Source organism: Pristis pectinata, chromosome 7 (assembly GCF_009764475.1).
Source record: "Pristis pectinata isolate sPriPec2 chromosome 7, sPriPec2.1.pri, whole genome shotgun sequence".
Classification (NCBI taxonomy): Eukaryota; Metazoa; Chordata; class Chondrichthyes; order Rhinopristiformes; family Pristidae; genus Pristis; species Pristis pectinata.
In genome coordinates, this window is record NC_067411.1 from 10,914,114 (window position 1) to 10,940,970 (window position 26,857).

The 26,857-nt window shown below is 44.8% G+C and overlaps 1 protein-coding gene across 2 annotated transcripts in view; it reads left to right on the forward strand.

The window, feature by feature from the left end:
• The window catches only part of galntl6 (polypeptide N-acetylgalactosaminyltransferase like 6), a 1,051,879-nt gene that overhangs the window by 922,660 nt on the left and 102,362 nt on the right, over positions 1-26,857 (forward strand). For both annotated transcript variants that reach the window (XM_052019321.1, XM_052019322.1), the window contains exon 6: positions 11,099-11,282. In XM_052019321.1, coding sequence (XP_051875281.1) covers positions 11,099-11,282 — 184 coding nt within the window. The remainder of the gene's footprint in view (positions 1-11,098; positions 11,283-26,857) is intronic.

Below are 26,857 nucleotides of genomic sequence, written 5' to 3' on the forward strand. Positions count from 1 at the left end.
CCCCTCGTGTTAGCCATTGTCGCCCTGGGAAAAAGTCTCTGACTGTCCACTCTATGCCTCTTATTATCTTGTACACCTTTGTCAGGTCACCTCTCATCCTCCTTCTCTCCAAAGAGAAAAGCCCTAGCTCGCTCAACCTAGACAGGTCCTATTCTATGGATTATGGTTCTTCAAGTACTCATCCAGTGTGATGAGATTTTCTGCCTCCACTAGTTTCCATGTAGTGAATGAAAAACAGTTCTTTCCCATTCATCCTTCTTGGCTTCAAGTATTTAAACGCTTCTCTTCAATCTCCCCTCAGCCTCATTTGTTGTTAAGAAAAATGACAGCCTAAATATCTTTCATCATAAGTAAACCATCAGCCTTTCTGTAACCTCTCCAGTGCTATCATCTCCTTCCAGTTGTGTGATAACCAGAACACTGGCTGTGGCCTAACCAAAGTTTAACACAATTCTTCCATGACATTCTCCTTCTTATATTCAATGTCTTGGTCAATACAAGGAAGAAGTTTGCTATACACACATCTGGGCAGGAGACAAGCAAATCCTCTCCCACACATTTTAGGTTCCTGAAGGTAATTGGAAAAGGTACAGAGGAGATTTGCCACGATGTTGCCAGGGATGAAGTATTTCAGTTATGAGGAGAGACAAGATAGACTGGATTTGTTTTCCTTACAGCAGAGGAAGCTGAGGGGGACCTGATGGAAGTATACAAAATTATGAGGGACATGGATAGGATGGACAATAGAGAACTTTTCCCCTCAACAGAGGTGTCTATAACCAGAAGAGATAAATTTAAGGTAAGAAATTGGAGATTTAGACAGAATTTGAGGAAGAATATTTTCACCCAGAAGGCAATTGAAATCTGGAGCACACTACCAGATGGGCTGGTCACAGAGTCATTGAGTCATAGAGCAATATAGCACAGATACAGGCCCTTCGGCTCAACGAGTCCATGCCAACCACGGTGCCCACCCATCTAGTCCCAATTTCCTGCGTTTGGCCCATATCCCTCTGAACCTGCATTTACCTATCCAAGTGCTTCTTAAATGATACCACTGTACCTGCCTCAACCACTTCCTCTGGCAGGTACAATGGTTTCCTCTGGTGGAGACAAGTACTCTTGCATTTAAGAAATATTCAGATGGCTATTTGAAAATGCCATGGCATTTGACATCTACATCTCAAGAACCAAGAAAACAAATGTCAGTGCAGTCAAAGTCATCTATTTTGCAATGGATGTTAGCACCATTTCAAGTGCAAACAGAGGAATTTAGTAATTAGTAAACTTAGTAATTCTTTGTACAGTCCTATCAATCAGCGGATTAATGGTTATCGGTCTGCTAAAAGGAACCAGCTTACACTGAAGAAAGGTTGAGAATTGTAACATGATGGATTGATGCGAATTACTTCACCATAAGGTACATAACATTATCCTTTGGCTTGTACCTGCTATTAAGCATGGTTTTCCAATCCAAAGCTCACTTTCCTTAAGGTCGGCATGGACAAGTTGGGCCAAAGGGCCTCTTTCCATGCAGTATAACTCTATGACTATAGCATTTGGATGTCAATTTCCCTCCATCACTTCATCTTCCCCACCCCCACCAAAGTTTTATAAAGTTGCCAGCTTTCCAAAGTGTTCCCACCATCAAAGATTTGATCTGGTGTAGGACTCATTTAATTTCAAGATATGTGTTCACATAACACCACAAAATCACCACTGCCTAGGAAAGGAATAATTGAAACTGTGTAGTCTCACTACAGCAGATAGAGTTAAGTGTTCACAGAAGATTACAGCATTTTAGATTTGTTATTTTTCTCAAGGACAGCTTCTGTCCCACTGTTATAAGACTGTAGAATGGTTCCCTAAGATGGACTCTTGACCTCACAATCTACCTCATTATGACCTTGCACCTTATTGTCAACCTGCACTGCACTTTCTCTGTAGCTGTGACACTCTATTCTGCATTCTGTTATTGTTTTACTTTGTACTGCCTCAATCCACTGTTGTAATGAATTGATCTGTATGAACGGTATGCAAGACAAGTTTTTCACTGTACCTCAGCACAAGTGACAATAATAAACCAATTCCAATTTTCTTGCCTTTCCCTCCTGTCTCTTCCCCTCCCACTCTGCTGACCTATCAGCCCCTCTGTTTATTTTTCCTTTCTTATTCAGTTCATGAATTTTTAATTTGCTCATGGGAAGTAGACGCTGCTGGCCAGCTGTTATTGCCATCCCTCTATCACCTTGAATGCAGTGACTTGGGCGATTTATGTGAGCTGTTAAGAGTCAACCACGTTGATGTGGATCTGGAGCCACATCTAGGCAAGATAGGGTGAGGGTGGCAGTTTACCTTTTATGATGGCAATGTTTAGACAGGCACGTGAACAGACTGGCGATGGAGGGAATAAGACCATGTGCAGGCAGATGTGCAGCTTAACTTGTTCGTCACAGATATTGTGGGCCTTTTCCTGTGCTTTACTGTTCTATTCTATGTTCCTTCTCTGAAGAGCATTAGAGAATCAGATGCACTTTTATAATGATCCCATACTCTCGTGGCCAGATTTTATTCCAGTGTTAAATGAATTGGAATTCAAGACGGGATTTGAACTCACATATAACAATCCAAGAACACAGAAACTATAAATCCACTCTTCTACCACACCTCCCATGTCCCATCACTCTCAACCCTTAAATCTCACTGGTTAAAAGAGAGACCTAAATTTTTTACAGATGCAGAGTTCATGTTTCCTGTGGTTGGAATGTCCCAAAGCAAGGGTCACAGAATCAAAATAAGGGTCAGCTGTCAACAGAGAAAAAAGCTCTTCACCCAGAGGCCAAGATAGCTGTGGAGATTCAGTCACTGAATACATTGAAGACTGTGATTAAGAGACTTTTCAATATTAAAGGAACCAAGGGATACGAGATTCATGCAGGAAAGTGTTGCTGAGGTAAAAATCAGCCATGACCTTGTTAAAAGGCAGAGGAGGCATGAGTGAACAAATAGCTTCCTTCTCCTGCCGCTACCTGTTGTTTTTGTAGACTGTTGATCAGTCATTGATCACAGATATCCAACTAATCTACAAATATTTTTATGCAGTAATTCAGTATTGCAAACCATTTGCAAGTTGAAGAGTGGGGAGTAAATTACACAACATACAACACATTGTGGGTTGATTACAGGAGGTTCTGGAATAGTATCGCCTCCAGGTTAAATATGAGTCATAAAATGAGGAGTATTGTTCCCATTAAAACTTTGCAGAGAGCCCTTGTCCTCAAAGATTGGGGAAGGGTATTTGGAGAATTCCTTGATTTCTGGAAGGATCAGTTTGCCACTACCCTGGCATTCCATTCGAGGCACCTACCGCTCTCTGTGTAAAAAAGTTTGCCCTGCACATCTCCTTTAAATTTTCCCCTCTCACTTTAAACACATGTCCTCCAGCATTTGAAACTGATGTAGTCATTCAGTGTCTCTTGACTTTCACCCTGTCACAGATATTCCTATTGTTCTCTCCACCTCCCCAACTTTGCAGCTAAGAACATGTTTGATTTCTGACTTCCCAACTAGTAATGAAAAGTCTTTGACCCAAGAAGTTAATTCTGCTTCTCTCTCCACAGTATTTCCACCATTTTCTATTTTCGCCACAGATTTCCATCATCAGCAGTTGTTTGCTTTTGAAGTATTTAAAACACACCTGATCACAGCCGAGAAATGCAGCTGAAACTTGCTGTTGGTCATGTCGTTAGAAATAGGTAATATTTGACCACCCAGCCCTCTGTGAGGAGAGATTGTTTGAGAAAATGTTGTGGGGCATAGATAGTCTTTTTCCCAGAGAAAGGGAATCAAAAACTAGAGGGCACAGGTTTAAGGTGAGGGGGTAAAGATTTAAAAGGGACCTGAGGGGCAACTTCTTCCCAGAGGATGGTGCATACATGGAAAGAGCAGCCAGGGAAAGTAGCTGAGGCAGGTACAATGACAACATATAAAAGAAATTTGGATAAATACATTGAAAGGAAAGGTTTAGAGGGATATGTGCCAAACACAGGTAAATGGGACGAGCCAAGGTGGGCACCTTGGTTGGCATGGACAAGTTGGGCCAAAGGGCCTGTTTCTGTGCTGTATTACTCTGTGACTCCATGGGACGATCCAGCCACAACGGAAAACTCTTTCTAGAGTCAATTGTCCAGCTAGGAGCAAATTTCTCCCAACTTGTTTTGCATTAAATATTCAAGCCGTGAAGGCATGGACTGAATAATTTCATTTATTAATGTCAGTGATTCAGTACACACACTGATCAATTGCTTCTGTTTGCTGTAAACCCGGCTCTTAAACTCAACAGTAAAATGGAGTAAAGATTGGTTTTGAAGATGGACAGCACAGATGTAACTCATGAGAGACCACACTCTGATTTTTTTCCCTCTTTATTTCCTTTCAAGCTGCAGCTCTCAAATACTAAAGGGTTAATATTACAGAAAAAAGCCGAGAAAGCTGGAAACACTCATCGGGATCTGAGGAAGCAGGAACAGAGTTTAGTTTGAAGAATCGTTGACTGCGTTTCTTTTTCTGTGAATGCTGCCTGACCTGCTGATTGTTTCTAGTAATTTGTTCATATTTTGGATTTTTAACAGCAGCAGTTATTTTTGATTTTCTTTGTTAATATTACAAATTCAGCATGTCCCCACTGACCCTCACCAATTTTTATAGATGCACATCCTACCCAGATGCATCACGGCTTGGTATAGCAACTGCTCTGCCCGGGACCACAAGGAACTGCAGACAGTTGTGGACACAGCCCAGCAACATCAGCAGCCTCCCCTCCATGGACTTTTGTCTACAGTTCTCACCACCTCGGTAAAGCAGCCAACATAATCAAAGACCCCACCCAACCCAGACATTCTCTCTTCTCCCCCCTCCCATTGGGCAGAAGATACAAAAGCCTGAAAGCACATACCACCAGGCTCAAGGACAGCTTCTATCCCACTGTTATAAGACAATTGAACGGACCTCTTGTATGATAAGATGGACTCACAATTTACCTCGTCTTGGGGCCCTTGAACCTTATTGTCCACCTGCACTGCACTTTCTCTATAACTGTAACACTATATTCTGCATTCTGCTGTTTCTTTTCCCTTGTACTACCTCAATGTACTGTTGTAATGAAATGATCTGTATGGATGGCTTGCAAAAGATTTTCACTTTACCTCAGTACATGTGATAATAATAAATCATTTTACCACTGACACCAGGAGCTCAGGGTTATCTACATGCATGATGGAATGTGAACCCAGCTCTTTAACAGACATGTATGGAAGGGAAATATCATGAGAATGAATGTTCTTACTCAAAGTAATTCCAAAGGTTCAGAGAGTTCAGACAGATTTATTTTCACAGGGAACGAGCACACAATGATTCCCATAAATAAATAATTACCTGTAAACATAAGGTTGCATCTATCAGGATTCACACATTACAGCTGATGTTAATTCTAACTCTGAGATTGTTAGATATTTGTTTCCAAAGGTGTTAATTGGTAATTCGGTTTATTATTGTCACATGTACTGAGGTACAATGAAAAATTTTGTTTGGCATGCCATCCATGCAGATCATTTCATCACATCGGTACATTGAGGTAGTACAAAGGAAAACAATAAGAGAATATAGAATAAAGTGTTACAGTTACAGAGAAAGTGCAGTACAGACAGACAATAAGGTGCAAGGCCATGATGAGGTAGATTGTGAGGTCAAGAGTCCACCTTATCGTACAAGAGGTCCATTCAATAGTCTTATAACAGTGGGATAGAAGCTGTCCTTGAGCCTGGTGGTATGTGCTTTCAGGCTTTTGTATCTTCTGCCTGATGGGGGGGAGAAGAGAGAATGTCTGGGGTGGGAAGAACCTTTGACTATACTGTCTGATTTACTGAGCCATTGAGAAGTGTAGACAGAGTCCATGGAGGGGAGGCTGGTTTACGTGATGTGTTGAGCTGTGTCCTCAACTCTCTATAGTTTCTTGAGGTCTCAGGCAGAGCAGTTACTGGACCAAACCATGGTACATTCAGACAGGATGCTTTCTATGGTGCATCTGTAAAAATTGGTGAGGATCAACGGCGACATGCTGAATTTCTTTAGCCTCCCGAGGAAGTAGAGGTGCTGGTGCGCTTTCTTGCCATGACGTCCACGTGGTTGTAGACAGGCTATTGGTGATGTTTACTCTCTACTCTCTCAACCCTCTCAACCTCAGCAACATTGATGTAAACTAGAGTGTGTGCATCACTCCCCTTCTTGAAGTCAATGACCAGTTCTTTTGATTTGCTGACATTGAGGGAAAGGTTGTTGTCATGACATCATGCTACTAGGTTCTCCATCTCCTTCCTGTGCTCGAATTTATTGTTATTTGAGATTCAGTCCACCATGGCGGTGTTATCTGAAAACTTGTAGATGGAGTTAGAGCAGAATCTGGCCACACAGTCACGAGTGTATAGGGAATAAAGTAGGGGGCTGAGGATGCAGCCTTGTGGGGCACCAGTGCTGAGAATGATCATGGTGGAAGTGTTGCTGTCTGTCATCACTGATTGCGATCTGTTGGTCAGGAAGTCAAGGATCCAGTTGCAAAGGGAGATGTTGAGTTTGGAGATGAGTTTGCTTGGAATTATGACATTGAATGCGGAGTTGTAGTCTATAAATAGTGGTCTAACATAGGTGTCTTTATCATCCAGATGCTGCAGACATAAGCGTAGGGACAGGGAGATGGCATCTGCTGTGGATCTGCTTTGGCGATAGGCAAATTGCAGTGGGTCGAGATTGTCTGGGAGACTGGAGTTGATGGGTGCCTTGACCAGCCTCTCATAGCACTTCATGATGGCGGATGTCAGGGCCACCAGGCCGTAGTCATTAAAGCACGTGTAAGGGGAACTGGCTACATGTTGCCATGATTTCATTGGTGGCAGAATAGGTACAAGGGGTTAAATGGCCTCATCCTTACCCTGTGCTCAGTTCTCAAGCTTGAAAGGTAATCTTTGACCAAACTTCCTCAAATATTACAGATAGTTTTCTGATAATGAGCAATCAACAAAGTCAGTCTTTTTCCTCTTGATGAATTTCAGTATATCAAATCATCTGTGGGTCAGCGGGTCATTCCAGTGATCCTGTGGTCAATGTTGGGGGTTCAAGTCCCACTGCAGAGACTAAATTAAGATCTAGGCTGCCACTTCCAATACAGCACTGAGGGACTGATGCACTATTGCACCAACTGCAGAGACGTTAACACTGCCTGTCTTCTCATGGACGATAAAAGATCCGTAGTACTGTTTTGAAGGGGAGTAGAGGAGTTTTCCCCAGTGTCCATGGCCACAATGGCACAGTTACTGGAACGGCTGCCTCACGTTGGGTGTTGCCCGTGTGGAGTTTGCATGTTCTCTTTGTGAATGTATGAGTTTCATAGATCATAGGTCACTGATCAAAGAGACATACAGCACAGAAACAGGTCTTTTGCCCCATTGAGTCCATGCCAACCATCAACCACCCATTTGCACTAAATGGTATTGGTACTGGTATTAGTATTGGTTTATTATTGTCACTTGCACCAAGGTACAGTGAAAAACTTGTCTTACAAACTGATCGTACAGGTCAATTCATTACACAGTGCAGTTACATTGAGTTAGTACAGAGTGCATTGAGGTAGTACAGGTAAAAACAATAACAGTACAGAGTAAAGAGTCACAGCTACAGAGAAATTGCCAGCCCTGTAAGAAGATTTAAAAGAACATTATTAGTAATAGGTAGTGACATAGAGTTTAAATTTAAAAGTGTAAAATGATTATAGTGAAGATAATGAGTAGATCTGTAGAGAGCAGCTTGCAACATGTCGCCACGCTCTGGTGCCATCTCCCCCGCAGATTCTACACTCACTTAATACACTAAGGACATTTTACAGTGGCCAATTAATCTCCCAACCTGCATGTCTTTGGGATTTTGGGAGGAAACTGGAGCTCCAAGGAGAAACCCACGTGGTCACAGGAAGAACATGCAAACTCCACACAGACAGCACCCAAGGTCAAGGTTGAACTGCTGACTGTCTTTCTGTGCTGCTCCAAGTGATTCTGTAATCTCTCTGTCACCTCAAAGAATGAAACATCTTTGGTCTTCGCTGGCACCAGAAGGACTGCTAGAAGATAGGAGCAGGAGTAATCCACCAAGACCATTAAGCCTGGTCCATCATTCAATATGATAATGGTTGATCTATGCCAGCCTCAACTCCTTCTCTGTGCCAGATCCCATAGCCCTCAATCCCCCAATCTTTCAAATATTTATCTACCTCCACGTTAAATACTTCTCATGATCTCGCCTCCATGACTTCCTGGAACAGGGAATTCCAGAGATACACCAGTCTCTGTGAGAAGAAATTCCTACTTCATTTTTAAAATGACTGACCCCTTATCTTGAACCTATGTTCCCCTCATTCAAGGCTCTCCCACGAGTGAAAACATCTCAACTTCTACCAAGTCAAGCTCCCTTAGGATTTTATATGTTTCAGTAAGAACAAGCTGCATTCTTCTAAACTCCAAGAATAGAGACCCAACCTGTTTAACTTCTCTTGATAGGACAACCCTCTCATCTCAGGAAATAGCCTGGTGGATCTCTTTTGGACTGTTTCCAATGTTAGTATATCCTTTCTTAGCAGTACCAAGTGTGGCCTCACCAGTACACCGTACAATGGTAACAAAACTTCCATAACTGTAAAGTCTAATCTATTTGCCAATACATTGTTTGCCCTCTTAACTACTTGCTGTACCTCCCTATTAATATATGTCTCCAAGATTGTTTTCTTGTGCACTCATTGGCTTCCTTTTCAGCGAGCATAATTTCACCCTTGTCCATAATTTCAGCAGTATTGTTAGCCCTGAAGAATATCTCCAACTATCCCTTTACATGAGAAGTATAGGACTAGCACGCTTTCTTGTAAATGCCGAGGCTCCTGATTTAACCAGATGGAGCTGAGCTGCCACCTTCTACCATTCCTGCTTTGAAAGTTACCAGGCTTATACTCAAAGATTTGCACTACCCTTTATTCCTTCTATGCTTGAGTCACATTTGTTTCTAGTCTACAGGCACGGTAGTGCAGCGGTTAGCATAACACTATTGCAGCGCCAGCAATCCGGGTTCAATTCCGGCCACTGTCTGTAATAAGTTTGTAAGTTCTCCCCATGTCTGTGTGGGTTTCCTCCGGGTGCTCCGGTTTCCTTCCACATTCCAAAGACGTACGGGTTAAGAAGTTGTGGGCGTGCTGTGTTGGTGTTGGAAGTCTGGCGACACTTGCAGGCTGCCCCCAGAACACTCTATGCAAAAAAGATGCATTGCACAATGTGTTTCGATGTATGTGTGACTAATAAAGATATCGTATCTTACATGTTGAAGTTACTGCAACTAATCTTGAATTTGTGGAGCAGGCTGCCTTCATAAGTATATGGCAAGACTGGTCTACAAATTGAAGTTTAGTCACGATGTATTCGACAACTTTTTTTAAATTTTGGCAACTTCGTTTTTATTTCCCACCCCATCCTCATTGCCACTGTAGTGCCCCGTGAGTTTCTCGTCTAGTGTAAGTAAAGAGTGGCATAGTGGTGCAGCTGGTAAAGCTGTTACATCACAGCTCCACTGACCCAGGTTCTGGCGCTGTCTGTGTGGAGTTTGCACGTTCCCTGGTAACCGTGTGGGTTTCCTCTGGGTGCTCCAGTTTCCTCACACATCCCAAAGACGTGCGGGTTGGTTGGTTAATTGACCCCTGTAAATTGCCCCCCAGTGTGTAAGTGAGTGGTGGACTCTGGGGGGAGTTGATGGGAATGGGGGGAGAAAAAAATGGGATTAGTGCAAATGGGTGCCTGATGGTCAACCCGGACGATAGGCCGAAGAGCCTGTGTCCCTACTGTATGACTGAATGACTCTATGACGAAGGTGCAGAAGGCTCAGTGTAACATGCAGAAACGTGGAGAGCTCTGGACAGTGTGTCTGGTTTATTAGAGATTCTTTGAGTCATACAGCATGGAAACAGGCCCTTTGGCCCAATTAGTGTTAGTATTGGTTTATTATTGTCCCATGTACCGAGATACAGTGAAAAGCTTTGTTTGCGTGCCATCCAACCAGACCACGCCATACATAAGTACATCGAGGTAGTAAAAAGAAAACAGAATGCAGAATATATAAATGTAATGAGTGGATCTGCTTCGGACGGCTCGCAAACAGTTGCCATGCTCCACCGGACCGTACACATGCATTGTGATACGCTTAGGATCAAATATATCATACAGCAGCATCACACGTATGTACATATTCTACAGGCATGTTTACCCCTGCTTTACTTCCCAACTCGCCTGTCCTGTCCAACTAGGAGTGGACATCACCAATAGCCTGTCCTGGTCCAACCATGCAGACGCCATGGCCAAGAAAGCTCACCAGTGCCTCTACTTCCTCAGGAGGCTAAAGAAATTTGGCATGTCCCCTTTGACACTCACCAATTTTTATCGGTGCACCATAGAAAGCATCCTATCTGGATGCATCACGGTTTGGTATGGCAACTGCTCTGCCAGAGACCACAAGAAACCGCAGAGAATTGTGGACACAGCACAGCGCATCACGGAAACCAACCTCCCCTCCATGGACTCTGTCTATACCTCTCACTGCCTTGGAGAAGCAGCCAGCATAATCAAAGACCCCACCAACCCGGGTCATTCTCTCTTTTCCCCTCTCCCATCAGGCAGAAGATACAGGAGCCTGAGGGCACGTACCACCAGGCTCAAGGACAGCTTCTATCCCACAGTGATAAGATGATTGAACAATTCCCTTATACGATGAGGTGGACTCTTGACCTCACAATCTACCTTGTTATGACCTTGAACCTTATTGTCTACCTGCACTGCACTTCCCTGTAGCTGTGACACTTTACTCCGTATTCTGTTATTGTTTTTACCCTGTACTACCTCAATGCACTGTGTAATGAATTGACCTGTACGAACGTTATGCAAGACAATTTTTTTCACTGTACCTCGGTACAAGTGACAATAGTAAACCAATACCACTACCAACTTTCCTTTTCATTTCTCAGACCAGATTGCACAGAACCGCAGGACGATCGTCTGCCCGATGATCGATGTCATCGACCACAATCATTTTGGCTATGAGGCGCAGGCTGGAGACGCCATGAGGGGTGCCTTCGACTGGGAGATGTACTACAAACGCATCCCCATCCCGCCGGAACTGCAGAGAGCCGATCCCAGTGAACCCTTTGAGTAAGTAGAGCAGACTGAAGAAGCATTGGAGATCAAGTGAGGGGCACCGAGTGTGGCAATAGAGAGGGAGCTCCAGGTGTGGCTCACGTGCAGGTGATTTAAGGTTGGGGTGTCTAAATCTACAGGGCATAGATTTAAGGTGAGGGGGGGATGTTTGAAGGGGATCAGAGGGGTAAATATTTCACACAAAGAGTAGTTGGTATCTGGAATGAGCTGCCAGAGGAGGTGGTGCAGGCAGGAACATTTAAGCATCTGGACAGGTACTTGAATGAGCAGGGCATGGGGGATACGGGATTAACGCAGACAGGTGGGATTAGTATAGATAGGCAGGATGATCAGCATAGACATGGTGGCCTGAAGGGCCTGTTTCTATGCTGTATGACTCTATTTGATCATTCTGTCTCTTCACACAATTATTTCAGTGTCCTTCATTATCTCTCACCATCCTTTTGGAAACACAAAGCCCCACAGCACAGGAAATCATGTGGCCCATCATGTCTGTGTTGGATTTTGGAAAGAACGTTCCAACTAATGCCAGTCCCAAGTTCCTTCACCTTAATCCTGCAGGATTTTCCTCTTCAAACATTTATCCAAATATACTTGGGAACTTGATTCTGAATCTACCTCCACTGCCTTTTCAGGTCATCCATTGCAACTTCCTCTGTATAAAACTATCTTCCATGTCTTCCCCTGGCTTTGTACAGATGATCATAACTTTGGTTGCTGACTCTCCCACAAATAGAAATAATTTCACCACGTTGACCATGAATCTGAACACCACTATTTAATCTTACAAGGCATTCAGGAAGCTGATTGCCCAATTCGTAGTTGTATTCTTCTCATTGAGCATTGCAAGTGTACAGGGACCAAACATAGCATAGGGGAGCAACAGGACAAATTCCATCCTTCTGTGCAGTATTATTCAAAGATCTGCTCTCAGATTAAGTGCATTGTCCGTGTTCAGTTGGGAATGGGGTTGAACATAACAATCAATTAAAGAGTCTTAGAATTGCCACAGCACTGAACGAGACCTTTCAGATCATGGAACGAGTTTTGAAGTGGGTTTGAGGGGAAGGTTTTCACACAGAGGGTGGTTACCATCTGGACTGCACTACCCAAGGTAGTGGTGGAATCAGATACAATCGCTATGTTTAAGAGTCAGGCACTTAAATAGGCAAGGCACAGAAAGATACGGACCTAATGAGGGTAAATGGGATTGGTGCGGATGGGCAAAAAGGTGGGCATGGACAAGGTGGGCCGCAGGGCCGGTTTTTGTAGTGTACAATTCCATGACCCTGTGATATTATTCCAGCTCCTTGTGCACCAATCCCATTCCCCCACTCATTCCCCATAGCCTGCAAGTTATTACGTCTCACTGCCTCTCCAATTCCCTTTTGAAAGTTTGGATTCTCTTTCCAACACCCCCTACAGACAGTGAGCTCCATCTCTCCAACTGCTCTTTGTGTATGAAATGATTTTCCAAATGCACCCCCCCCCCACCTTGTTCCTTTTGCTCTAAATTTTAGACCTGTCCCCCTTGGCCCTTGACCATCCACGAATGGGAACTCCCCCCGAGATCCGTCACGATCCTGTCCACCTCTAACAAATCTCCTCTCATCCTTCTTTTTCACCCTCCTCCCCCTTCTCGATCTCCCTTGCTTCCTTATCCCCTTTCTTCATCCCTCTCGGACCCCCTTTCTTTCTCTCCTGGTTCCCTTTCCTCTCCTCCCCTTCCCGATGCTCCCCTCGCTCTGCCCCCTTCTTCCCTCCACCCCTCCTTCCTTCCCTTTCCCTTTTCTCTATCGTTCTCTTCCCCCCGTCTCCCTCATTTCCCTCCACCCTTCCCCTTTCCTCCCACCCGTTCTCCATCTCTCCTCCCTCAACCTCCTCCTCTCCATCTCCTTCCAGATTCTCCAACAACCTTCTGCCCTCTTCTCGCTCACTCTCTCCAGCCTCACTTCCCACCTTTGCCTCATTCTTCCCACTTCTCCTCGCACCTTCCCCTTACCTCCAAGCTCCCTCTCCCTGGCCCTCATCTTCTCCTCCCTCCTTGCCTTTACCGGTCCCTCCTTCTCTTCCCCTGCCTTCTACCCACCTCACCCTCTCCTCTGTAAGAACCTGTACACTGGAGGAGATGCAAATAAAGACTTCCCATGGTTGTTATGGCTGGGTTCTCCAGGACAACAGCAGTGATTATGTTCAGCTCTTTAATGTACAGACACTCATTCATCCCACCGCTCTAGGGATCTCTTTGATATGTGGACACCAGTTAACACACAGAATCTGCCAGTGCTTTGTCCCACTTAGCCTGGTAACAGATGCTAGTGAAAAGCTAACACACATTAGCTGTCCCCAGGTAGAATGGACTTCTTTGAAAGTCAAGAACTCTTCTCCCCGTGAGTTCCAATTTCAGGCCTTTATGTTTGTGAAAGACAGAAATTAAAATGTGCTTCCTGAGTCAGTATTTTGCAATTTATTCTGCGTGAACAGGTTGTTTGCAAAACCTGCATTTATTGCCCCTTGACTTGGATGCTTCCTTAGCCTTTTCTGAGGGTAATTTAGAGTCAATCATTGTGCTAAGTGCCTGAGAGTCACATGTAGACCAAAGCAGTTACAGACACAGTCTTTTTCTCTGGAAAAAGGAAACAAAAACTAGAGGGCATATGTTTAAGGTGAGCGGAGAAAGATTTAAAAGGGATCTGAGGGGCAACTTCTTCACACAGAAGGTGGTGTGTATTTTGAATGAGCTGCCAGAGAAAGTGGTTGAGGCAGGTACAATAACAGCGTTTAAAACATTTGGACAGGTACATGGATAAGATAAGATAAGAGATAAGATACCTTTATTAGTCACATGTACATCGAAACACACAGTGAAATGCATCTTTGCGGAGAGTGTTCTGGGGGCAGCCCGCAAGTGTTGCCATGTTTCTGGCGCCAACATAGCATGCCCACAACTTCCTAACCCGTACGTCTTTGGACTGTGGGAGGAAACCGGAGCACTCGGAGGAAACCCACGCAGACACGGGGAGAACGTACAAACTCCTTACAGACAGCGGCCGGAATCGAACCTGGGTTGCCGGTGCTGTAATGGCGTTACGCTAACCACTACACTACCAATAGGAAAGGTTTAGAGGGATATGGGCCAAACGCAGGCAAATAGAACTAACTTAGATGGGCATCTTGGTCAGCATAGACGACATCGGCCGAAGGGCCTGTTTCTGTCCTGTGTGACTATGACTATAACTGATTAATTAACTGTATTAATTATTTCCATAAACTACCATTGTGGGATCTGGATTTATGACTGGATTATTAGTCTAGGTTACGGATGCCATCGGGTGACACAATCACTCAGCTACCATCCTCCCAATTTGGTTAATGTGAGAGGCTAACCTTTCCACACTCTAGCCCGGCGCCTAAGTGGTGGAGTAGAGCTGCTCCCATGGTTGGAGATTGTTCAACATGTCCCAACCCACAGAGGTATCGTTTCCAACCACAGAAAGGAACCTGGTCCTGAGACTGCTGCTCAGTGACTGGGTTATATAATTGGATATTGCCCTTGATCGCTGATGCACAGCATTGGACAAGTCATCACTGTCAGCAGAAGACAAGTGAAGGCCCAGCACCACTCACCAGTCTTCTGTCTATTTTAATATCCCTCACACAAGCCGATTTAAAGGAACTCAATTGAATGAGAGAACAATGCAGATAAAGCAGGAAACCTCCAGGAGAGACTACTTTTGCCTGTACACTGCTAGTACAGAATATGATTTGATCAGTTTACCATATTGAGAGCACTGGGAGCAGTCTATTAGCCTTGGCGATAAAGCAGCATCGATTTACCAGAATGATATCTAGATTCAGTGTCATGCTGTGAGATAACTGACACAAAGTGGAGTTATATGCCCTGGAATTTGGAAGCTGAAGAAGGGTTGCAACACTTGGAGATATTTTGGAAGACTGGTAGTATAGACAGGGAGAAATAATTCTAGAGAAACAAAGGACTGCAGATGCTGGAATCTAGATGAAAAACACGATGATGCTGGAAGAACTCAGCAGGCCGGGCAGCATCCGTGGAGAAAAGCAGGCGGTCAACGTTTCGGGTCAGGACCTTTCAGAAAAAAACAGGCAGTCCTAACCCGAGACATTTACTGCCTGCTTTTCTCCACGGATGCTGCCTGGCCTGCTGAGTTCCTGCAGCATCATAGAAACCTCTTCCTCCATTTACAAGGTTCAGGATGACAGGTGTCAAAAGCTAGAGCCAGGCTTTTTAATTGTAATTGGATGCTGGAAATCTGAAACAGGAAGAGGAAATGCTAGAAGCACTCAGCAGGTCAAAGAGTATCCATGGAGAAAATCACAGAGTCAAGTTTTTCCAGCCAGGATCTTTGATCAGAACTGGAAAAACGAGGAAACAAGCTTGTTACGTTGTGGACAGGAGTGGAGAAAACAAGGGGTAATAGGGTGTAGACCTAAATTTATCAAGGTATTTATCAGTGAGACCACTGAGTACAGAAGTTGGGACACCATGTTCCAACTGCACAGGACATTGGTGAGTCTCTCTGCTCTGCAACACTTTCCAGGGCCCTACCATTTACTGTGTAAGTCGAACAGTACAGCACAGTACAGAACCTTCGGCCCACAATGTTGTGCCGACCTATATAAACCTACTGCATGATCAATCTAACCCTTCCCTTCTGCACAGCCCATAACCCTCCATTTTTCTTACATCCATGTGCCTGTCTAATTGTCTCTTAAATGCCCCTATTGTATCAGCCTCTACCACCACCCCCAGACACCGACCACTCTCTGTATAAAAAACCTACCTCTGACATCTCCCCTAAACTTTCCTCCACTCACCTTAAACCGATGTCCTCTGGTATTGGCCATTGCCGCCCTGGGGAAAAGGTGCTGGCTGTCCACTCTGTCTATGCCTCTCATAATCTTATACACTGCTTTGGTAATTTTGGTCTGCGCTCTAACACAGAGAGTCCCTCTGTTCACCCTGTCACTCCCATGTCTGCAGCTTAAACCGTACTTGCCTTCTCACTTTTCCAGTTCTGATGAAGGTTTGCTGATTCCAAACATCAACTCCACTTCTCTCCCCGATGCTTGCTGCCTCACCACTAAGTGTTTCCAACATCTCCTGGTTTCCTATTTAAAGTGAAATCAGGCAACGCTTCTCCTGCGGAAATTTGGAACTCTCTTCCACAAAGGTCAATCAATGCTCATGCACTTGATAGTTTTAAATCTGAGGCTGATGCTCTTTTGTAACTGCCAGTGTTTTCGGATAAAAAGCTAGATACCAAGCTGTGATCTCACTTAATAGCAGGATTGATGGGCTGAATAGCCTCTTCCCAGTTCCATGTTCTTATCGATCCAGATTTTTAACCCTTTACAGCCCTTGAACGTATGCAAATGCAGTGTATGGCTTTGAGGAGGAATACCAAGTGTACTTGGTATCAGTATTAATTGGTTTGTAGACAGGTACGTTGTAGACAGGTAAAGCTTCTTTTTCTGTTGCTTTGAGTGGCTGGACAAATAGTTAACCAAGCTAAACTTACTGCTGATGGAAACACAGGCCTCACATGTAGACACTTAAGGGGCTACAAACCCACACACACTCTCGGTAACAGCAACACTGTGGGATTGGAAACGCCATTGTTCAAAGCAACTGAATATTTAATTTGCAAATCAGGACATTAAAAGGGCCCCTATGTCAAGTCAGAGGTGGATGTAGCCCTGTACAGTCAACTGCTTCTGTGGGTTCTGGGGCGGAGGGAACTCTGCCCCAAGTCCTGAGATGGGCCCCTGCTACCTTGTTGATGTAAATCCTCCCCACCCCTACAACCGCCTCCCCCCCCCCCCCCACCCATGTTCCCTTCCATTCCTCATTCATTCTGCTTGACAACTCAACAGGCTGGTGAGCTCCTTCTCTTCGTCCTGAGATCTCAGTCCTGAAAGCTGCACTAGGTCCAAGAAGTGCGGAAGAAGTCAAAGTCAAGGTCAAGTTCACTGTCACTTGCACAAGTACATGTGTGCACAGGTGCAATGAAAAACTTACTTGCAGCAGCATCACAGGCACATCGCATCATACAAGCAGCATCCACAAGAAAAACATAAATTAAACATAAACTGTACACCATTTTTACAAGGAAGAACACAATTAGAACAAAAAGAAGTCTATTATAGTGCAGAATGACCAAAGTGGTCACAGTGTTGCTTTACTAAGGTAGTGATTAGGTTTGTGCCGGTTGGTTCAAGAACAAAATGGTTGAAGGGAAGTAGCTGTTCCTGAACCTGGTGGTGTGGGACTTCAGGCTTCTGTACCTCCTGCCCGATGGTAGCTATGAGAAGATGGCACGGCCTGGATGGTGGAGATCTTTGATGATAGATGTTGCCTTCCTGAGGCAATGTCTCCTGTAGATACTATCGATGGTGGGGAGGGATGTGCCTGTGATGTATTGGGCAGAGTCCACTACTCTCTGCAGCTTCTTACATTTCTGCGCATTCAACGTACCAGATTATGATGCAACCAGTCAGGATACTAGCCTCGTTCTACTAGAGTAAATCTACTAGCTCAGATCTACTAGCCCAGTTCTGCTAGCCTAGATGACACAGGACAAAATCAGAACTTTGCAATTCCATTCCCCTCACTGTTCATCACAGAGCTTTGTACCTCCAACCTTTCAATTTAATGTAACCCCTAACCACCCCTCACTTTCACCATGTTGTACCATAGTGTCAGTCTCCCTCAAGTCTTGGTATGGTGCTTGACCAGAAATATGAATGTTCACCACACAACCAGAGGCTTGTGCTTTGCTCTCTTGGAATCAATGGCGCAGGTCTTCCATTGTCCCACTTGCCAGAGAACTGAAAAACTCCTGCAGATATTCTAATGAGTAAAACCTGTTATGTTGGTGGGCCTGTTGTAATAGTTTAAGTTGATAATTACTGTCTGCCAATAAAAGCGGTAAGTGAGCCTGCACTGCCATCTGCTGGTAAAACCACACCATATCTTCTCCACTGCAGTTATTAAATCAGAATTAGAATCGGGTTTATTATCACTGACTTACATATCGTGAAGTCTGTTATTTTGCAGCAACGGTACAGTGATAAGACATAACCTTACTATAAATTACAAAATAAATAGATAGTGCAAAAAAAAGGAATAAAGAGGTGGTGTTCGTGGGTTCATGGACTGTTCAGAAATCTGATGGTGGGGGGAAGAAGCTGTTCCTAAATCGCTGAGCGTAGGTCTTCGGGCTCCTGTACCTCCTCCCTGATGGTAGCAACGAGATGGTATAACAGGATAGGAAACAGGAGCAGGAGGGAGCAATTGGCCCCTCAGGCCTGCTCCAACATTCAGTAAGATCATGGTTTATCCAAATTTGGCCTCGACGCCACTTTCCCTTTCTGTCCCCAAAGCCCTCAGCTGCCTTCTACTTCAAATGCCTATCTCTGCCTCAAATCCAATGACTCCACCTCGACAGCTCTTAGGGCTAAAGAAGTCCAAAGATTCTTGATCCATTGAGAAGAAACGTAATTCTTCCCTCCAAAGTGGAAAACTTCACATTTACCTACATTATAGTCCATCTGCCAGCTTCTCCATCTCCACCTTCACCTGGTTCCACCTATCACCTGCAAGTCCCTGCCTCACTCCTCCCCCTCCCCTCTTCATACTGGCTCCCTCCCCTCTCCACTCTCAGTCCTGTTGACCCGAAATGTCAACCATTCCTTCCCCTCCACAGATGCTGCCTGACCCGCTGAGTTCCTCCAGTAGTTTGGCAAGCACGGTAGTGTAGCGGTTAGCATAACGCTTTACAGCACCAGTGACCTGGGTTCAATTCCAGCTGCTGTCTGTAAGGAGTTTGTACGTTCTCCCCGTGTCTGTGTGGGTTTCCTCCAGGTGCTCCAGTTTCCTCCCACGTTCCAAAGACATACGGGTTAGGAAGTTATGGGCATGCTGGCACCGGAAGCGTGGTGACACTTGCGGGCTGCCCCCAGAACACTCTACGCAAAAGATGCATTTCACTGTGTGTTTCAATGTACATGTGACTAGTAAAGATATCTTATCTTATTTTGCTCCAAATTACAGTGTCTGCGGTCTCTTGTCTTTGCCATCTTCTTGCCCACTCACTTGACCTCTCTGTATTACTTTGCCACCCACCTATATCTGTATGATCAATAAATTTGCTGACGGGATACTTGGTGCTTTCAACCATGTCACAAAGGTACCTACCTGACTGAGTCCTAACAGACCTTAAGTCCAGGGCAATTGGAGCCAGATAGACTGACTCCTTAATGCTCAGTTTTAAGTGGTGGTTCCCAACTTTTCTGCCTGAAAGCTCCCTTCTGTGAATGACTGATGACATTGCAGCCACTGGTTTTAAGAAGCTGGGATTGTCCTGAAGGGTGCAGTTAGCTCTGCTTTTGGGGGCAGCTGTTTTTGCCAAGAATATTCTTACTATCTTTTATGAACCAGTGCTAAATTATCTCAGTATTATATAAGCCTCACCTCTATATTCTTTATAGCTTCTGTCTCATGGGGATCACATCCAGGGTAGCACTGGTTTAAAAGGACCAGTAACAACGAAACTTGGTCAGCTGAATTTTACTGATGTTTGTGAAGTGCAGTGAAGTATCAGTGATCATTTTCCTCAGGGGCTGAGGAAAGGAAATGGAGAGGATTACATGATGCAATGTTGACCTTTTGAGTCAATGTTAAAAAAATTAATAGTGTGAGCTGCAGTTTTCTGCAGCTAAGCATTGATAAGATCAGAGCTATTATTCTCAATCCGTCAGAAACACCAAACCTCCAGCCACCACATTGTACTGAACAAGGAAAACATTAAAACACTTGCAAAGGGATATAAACAGGTTAATTGAATGGGTGAAAAGACAACAAAGAGAGACACAGGAGACTGGCGACACTGGAATCCAGAGCAACAAGCAATCTGCTGGGGGAACTCAGCAGGTCGAGCAGCATCTGCAGGGGGAAAGGAATTATCAACATTTCGGGTCGAAACCCTGCATCAGGAGAAGATAGCAAATGGAGCCCGATGTATGGAAATGTGAAGTTATTCACTGTGTTATTATGTTTTATTATGTAGTTATAATAAAGAACTACAGTTCCCAGTAGGCGATGCAAGGAGTCACATGAGGGAACAGGAAGTGGCTGTAAAACGAGGGAAAGCAAACTGTCCGGTGTTGGTTAATAAAAATGTACAGATGTTAAACCCATGCGAAGTTTGTCTCTTAATGAAGAACAAACATAACATTCACTTTGCAGGAAGAATTAAGAAGCAGTTTTGAGAATACTAGATAAGAGATAAGATATCTATATTAGTCACATGTACATAGAAACACACAATGAAATGCATCTTTTGCGTAGAGTGTTCTGGGAGCAGCCCGCAAGTGTCGCCACACTTCCGGCACCAACATAGCACGCCCACAACTTCCTAACCTGTACGTCTTTGGAATGTGGGAGGAAACTGGAGCAACCGGAGGAAACCCACGCAGGCACGGGGAGGACGTACGAACTCCTCACAGACAGTGGCGGGAATTGAACTCGGGTCGCTGGCGCTGTAACGGACTTATGCTAACTGCTACACCACTGTGCCGCTGCCATACTCACCCCATTTCTCTTAATGTTTTGCTAACAACCAGTACTTGTGCTCTTTCTCGCATAATCTGTCCTACCCTATCTCCATATTGTCTTTTGTCTCACACCTCACTCCTCCCGCCAGCTCTGCTTTGAAAAAAAGCAAATCCCACCCCACCAGGCTTCTCCTCTTCTTCCCTTTCCCAGCCTCTTTTTTCCCTCTCTCCTTAACTTTGACCCATCCCCAGTGGATCTGCTCTCCCCTCCTCCCCCGCACCTGCCTATCACTATCTCTTACCTGCATCCACCTATCACCACCCTGTGCCCACCCCGCCTCCCCACTTCTGTCCACCTATCACTGCTCTGATTTTCCCTCCTGTATATTGGGCTTCCCCTTTTTCCTATCTTCAGTCCTGAAGAAGGGTCCTGACCCGAAACGTTGACCGCCTGCTTTTCTCCACGGATGCTGCCTGGCCTGCTGAGTTCCTCCAGATTCATCGTGTTTTCAACAACACTGTTTGATGCATGAACGGTATGGGAACCACATCAAACTCATCCTTAGGGGTGTGCCCAGTTGAATTTGCCCCAGAAATGGTGTTTTTTTTCCATTTCACTCCATTGTCCATTCATTTCTGAAATATAGATCTGAAATAAACTTCAGAATCAGAATCAGGTTCATTATCACTGACATATGTTGTGAAATTTGTTGCTTTGCGGTAGCAGTACAGTGCAAGACATAAACATTACTATAAACTACAAAAATAAATAAATAGTGCAAAAGGGGAATAACGAGGTAGTGTTCATGGGTTCACGGACCGTTCAGAAATCTGATGGCAGAGGGGAAGAAGCTGTTCCTGAAACATTGAGGCTCCTGTCCCTCCTCCTCGATGGTAGTAACGAGAAGAAGGCATGTCCCGGGTGGTAAAGGTCCTTAGTGATGGATGTCACCTTCTTAAGGCACGATTCTTGAAGATGTCCTCGACGGTGGGGAGGGTTGTGGCCGTGTCACAACGCTCAACTAATTTCTGAGCTATGAACTTCGGAGGGAGCAAGTTTAAGGGGCAGAGTTGACTACTGTTTCAATATTGCACAGATGGTGAGCGACCCAATGTTAAGTCCAGCCCTTCCACATCCCTTCATTCTCCCATTCCTTCAACATTCAACCTGTTTTTAAATGCTGAACTGTTCCTTCACACATCAATGAGAAAACTGAAACACATTGCCGATTTTCAACACTGAGGGTCGACTCCAGATTCCAGGGTCTCCACTCTGGCGTATTGATACTGCAGTTTGAATGGTGTTTGGGAACATTAAATAGACTTATACCAACTGCAGTGCTGTCTGCAGGAATCTGCTCTCTGATAAACAGAGAGGTCAATTTCCTGATTACTGGAAGCTCCACAACATAAATCCATTCTATCCTGCTCTGTGCTGGGATTACAAAGCAGTGAAAACACTCTCAAAAATTATAAGAGCATTTCATGCGGATGTTTGTGTGTGTGTGTGTGTGTGTGACATGCCGTATGTGCATTTGTGTGTGTGTGTGCGTGTGTGTGTGTTTGTGTGCCTGTGTGTGTTTGTGTGTGTGTGTGCATGTATGTACAGTATGTGTGTATGTGTGTGCGTTTGTGTGTGCATGTATGTGTACATGTGTGTCTGTGCATTGTGTGTGTGTGCGTGTGTGTGTGGGTGTGTGCGCGCGCGCACATGTGTAGGCATGCGCACATACGGGGATATCTCTAAGTATTTGCAACTTCTGCAGCAAATGTTCATTCTTCCTGCATCTATGGGGCAAAGGCCCGCTTGCACACATCCATGTGTTATCCATACTTTGTTAAATTGTGTGTGTTTGTTGGGGGAGGAGAGAGCCGTCATATGTCCCCACCCACCTTGCATACATTTTGCGCATTAACGTACGTACATGAGAGAAAGAAGGAGAGACTGTGTGTGCACACAATGTGTACTCTAATAGGTATGTGCATGTATGTGGCATGTATACACGCATGCGTCTATGTGTGCATACATTGTGTAACTCTATGCTTACACATGTTGAAGTGTATTCAGGCCTATGTGTATACTTGTGTGTAATGTGCAGGTATGAGTATTTAGATACATATGTTGACATGCGAGCACACCTGCCTGCATGTGTATGTTCCCGTGTATGCATGCATGTGCTGATATAGTCATGGAGTCATACAGCACAGAAACAGGCCCTTCGGTCCAGCTTGTCCATGCTGACCAAGATGCCCATCTAAGCTGGTCCTATTTGCCCGCATCTGGCCCGCTGAACCTTTCCTATCCATGTACCTGTCCAAATGTCTTTTAAATGTAGTTATTGTGCCTGCACCATTTCCTCTGCCAGCCCATCCCACCCTCTGCATACACAAGCCCACCGCGTCGGTGAAAGTCACCGCTGCTGTGTGCGGGATCGAGCAGGAGTGAAGTCTCTTCTGGATCGTTACAGGGACACACTGCTACTGCTCTTGTAACAGACAAAGGAAGTCTAATTCCATTACATTTAAGTGCTCACCTTTCAATTAGGCCTGGTAATTGACTAACCCTGTACATTACACGGCTGCGATAAACAGGCTGCAGACTATAACAGAGCAGCAAATTGCTTCTGACATTCACAGCTGGCCTTGTTCTTCATTTTGTTTGCCATCCTTCCTCAACCTAATTACATAGTTTAGTGGAAATTACTGCCCAGTTCTGGCTCTTTGACCCCCTCCCACCTTACCACTGATGAGTCTTAGAATCCCCTGATGCTACACAAGTAATTGCCTGTGGGTTTCCACTTGTGATTTGGAATCAATGAAATATTAGAACTAACTCCTCTCAGCTTCGCTCCATCCGCCGGCTCTCCTGCTTTTAATGTGGCTGAGGCAGCCGTTGAGGCAACAGGCAGATCAAAGGGTTGATTCTGCCGGCCCAGCTGGGGGTGGCAGCATGCAGGCCAAGTCATTAGCAGTCTGTCACACTCACTCAGCCGAGGCTGTCGGCTTGGATACTTGTCAGAAGATGAGAGGGATCTGCTCCACATCTCCGCTGAACCGGTGACTTCGTCTAAAGCCTCACTTGCCTTGATCAGAAGCTGTTCCTCAATCTCTGTGATGCCAGTGGAACATTGGACTATCCAAGGGGCAACACTGAGGGAACACTGCACTATCTGTGAGACAGTGCTGAGGGAACACTGCAGTATCCGAGGGTCAGTGCTAAGGGAAGACTGCACTATCTGTGGGATAGTGCTGAGGGAACACTGCACTATCTGTGGGACAGTGCTGAGGAAACACTGCACTGTGGGACTGTGTTGAGGGAACACTGCACTCTGGGGCAATGCTGATGGAACACTGCACTGTTGGACAGTGTTGAGGGAACACCGCACTCTGGGGCAGTGCTGATGGAACACTGCACTGTGGGACAGTGCTGAGGGAACACTGCACTATGTATAGGACAATGCAGAGGCATGTCTATATGTCTCCTGACATGCATACAATTCCCAGAACTAGTGTAATCTTCCTGATATATGCGTACACATCCTGTTACTTGTGTAGTTCATCAAACAGTAGTGAGCTTCCCCAAGCATGTGTGTGCTGTTTAACACTGGTATAATCCTCCATACACTTGTGTTCTCCTCCTGATATTTGAGTACTCCGCTGAAACATATGGCCTTCTGGAAGCTGTTGTCTACTCTGCTTAACACCTATGTATTCATCCTGACACGTGTGTACCGCTCCAGATACCTGTGTATTCCTGCTGACACTTTAGCACACACACACACACACACACACACGAGGTGAGACACCTGACGAGGAGTTTTGAGAACAGTGCTCCTAGGGACATATCTTTGACTTAAAATGAAAGTAAGAGTTAGGTACAGTATATTTTTGTGGCAAGTTTAGGAGAGAGTAAAACATTTCCGTAGCTTTAGTAAAGAATTCACATTAATCCAACAGTGATTGCTTTTTAAAATATGTTCATGAAATATGTCAGCAATCCTCCTCTCTTGGGAAAGGGCAGGAAGATCAAAGGTTTTATCTGGCAGTGAGTCATCCCCAAGGGTGGGCATACTGACACAGAGATGCAAACTTAGCCACAGGGGTGGCCTCTAAGAGATTTGATTGCAAGGTGAAGATTCTGGCTCCGATTGATACTGGGACAGGATTTTCATGATGAGAAGTCAAGATGGAGTCTTCTTCATAAAATCCCAATGGACATATTTTTATTGCAATGAGGCTTTAGCTCTAGTGGGATGGTGTATTTTCCTGTCTGGAAGCCTGTCTGATTAATTGGCTTAGCATCCTCTTATGATAAGATATTTCTTTTATTAGTCACATGTACATCGAAACACACAGTGAAATGCATCTTTTTTAGCATAGAATGTTCTGGGGGCAGCTCACAAGTGTCGCCACGCTTCCGGCGCCAACATAGCATGCCCACAACTTCCTAACACATATGCCTTTAGAATGTGGGAGGAAACCAGAGCACCCAGAGAAGACCCACGCAGACATGGGGAGAACGTACAAACTTCTTACAGACAGTGGCCAGAATTGAACCGGTGTTGCTGGCGCTGTAATAGTGTTACTCTAACCACTACAACACCGTGCCTGCCACGGAAGACAAGAGTCCTGCCATTTCATGCAACTGTGGGTGAACCTCAGTCCACAGCCCAGTTTTTACTGGTCTCCATTTTTGAATTTTCACAACCGCCAGCTACCAGCCTTGACTGTTATTTTGTGGGAGAGATCTCCATATTTCCATTGTGTGAGAAAACAATACTAAACAGCCTACCTGTAGCTTTAAGGTTGTACCCTTAGATCGGGACTATCCACTTCAGAAGTAATCATTTCTCTGTATTCTTCCTACTCTGCAATATTCCATTTTTTGCCAATGTCATTATTGAGTTAACAAGGGTTTTTGCACCAGCCAACAAGGGGCTTTTATGGGAGTGCAAGTGAGTGACATTGAGAGAAGACATGGTCAGGTTTGGCTCTACTGCATCCCACTGCTTACAGTTTGAGGGGACATGTAACATGCAGAGTGATCTAGACTCATACAGCAAACAGGTCCTTCAGCCCACCCTGTCTATGCTTTGCCAGCACATAGTCTGAAGCCTTCTATCCCTTGGTGATTCAAGTTCTTGTCTAGATACATCTTAAATGTTGTGAGACTATCTGCATCTACCACTCATTCAGGCAATGGGTGCCAGATTCCAACCACCCTCTGGGTGAAAAGATTCTTCCTCAGGTCCCTTCAAAGCTTTTTACATCGTCACCTAACCTATAGCCTCTAGTTTTAGGTGCCTCTGCTATAAGGAAAGGTTTCCTACTATCAATGCCCTCATGATTCAGGTCACCCCTCAACCTTCTCTGCTGCAAGTGGAATGAACCCAGTATAGCCATAACTGGAGTGCTCCATCCAAGGCAATATCCTGGTGAATCTCCTGGGCATTTTCTCCAGTGTAATCACGACTCTCCTATAAGGTGCTGCATACAACTGTATACAACACTCCAACTGTGGCCTAACCAATGTCTATATAGTTTTACCATAACCTCCTTGCTCTCATATTCTACGTCCCAGCTAAAGGAGCCACATATCCGATACACATTCTTCACCAACTGTGTGTTGGTGTGGCTGTATTTGGAATACAGTGCTCAGTTTTGGCCATCCTGCTATAGGAAAGATATCATTAAGCTGGAAAGAGTGCAGAGGAGATTTACGAGGATGTTGCTGGGACTCAAGGGACTGAGTTATGGAGAGAGGTTGAGCAGGTTGGGACTTCTTTTTTAAGAGACTTTTGGATAGGTACGTGGAGCTGAGAAAAATAGAGGGCTATGGGTAAGCCTAGTAATTTCTAAGGTAGGGACATGTTCGGTACAGCTTTGTGGGCCGAAGGGCCTGAATTGTGCTGGAGGTTTTCTATGTTTTCTATGTTCTATGTTTTTTCACTGGAGCGCAGGAGAATGAGCGGTGA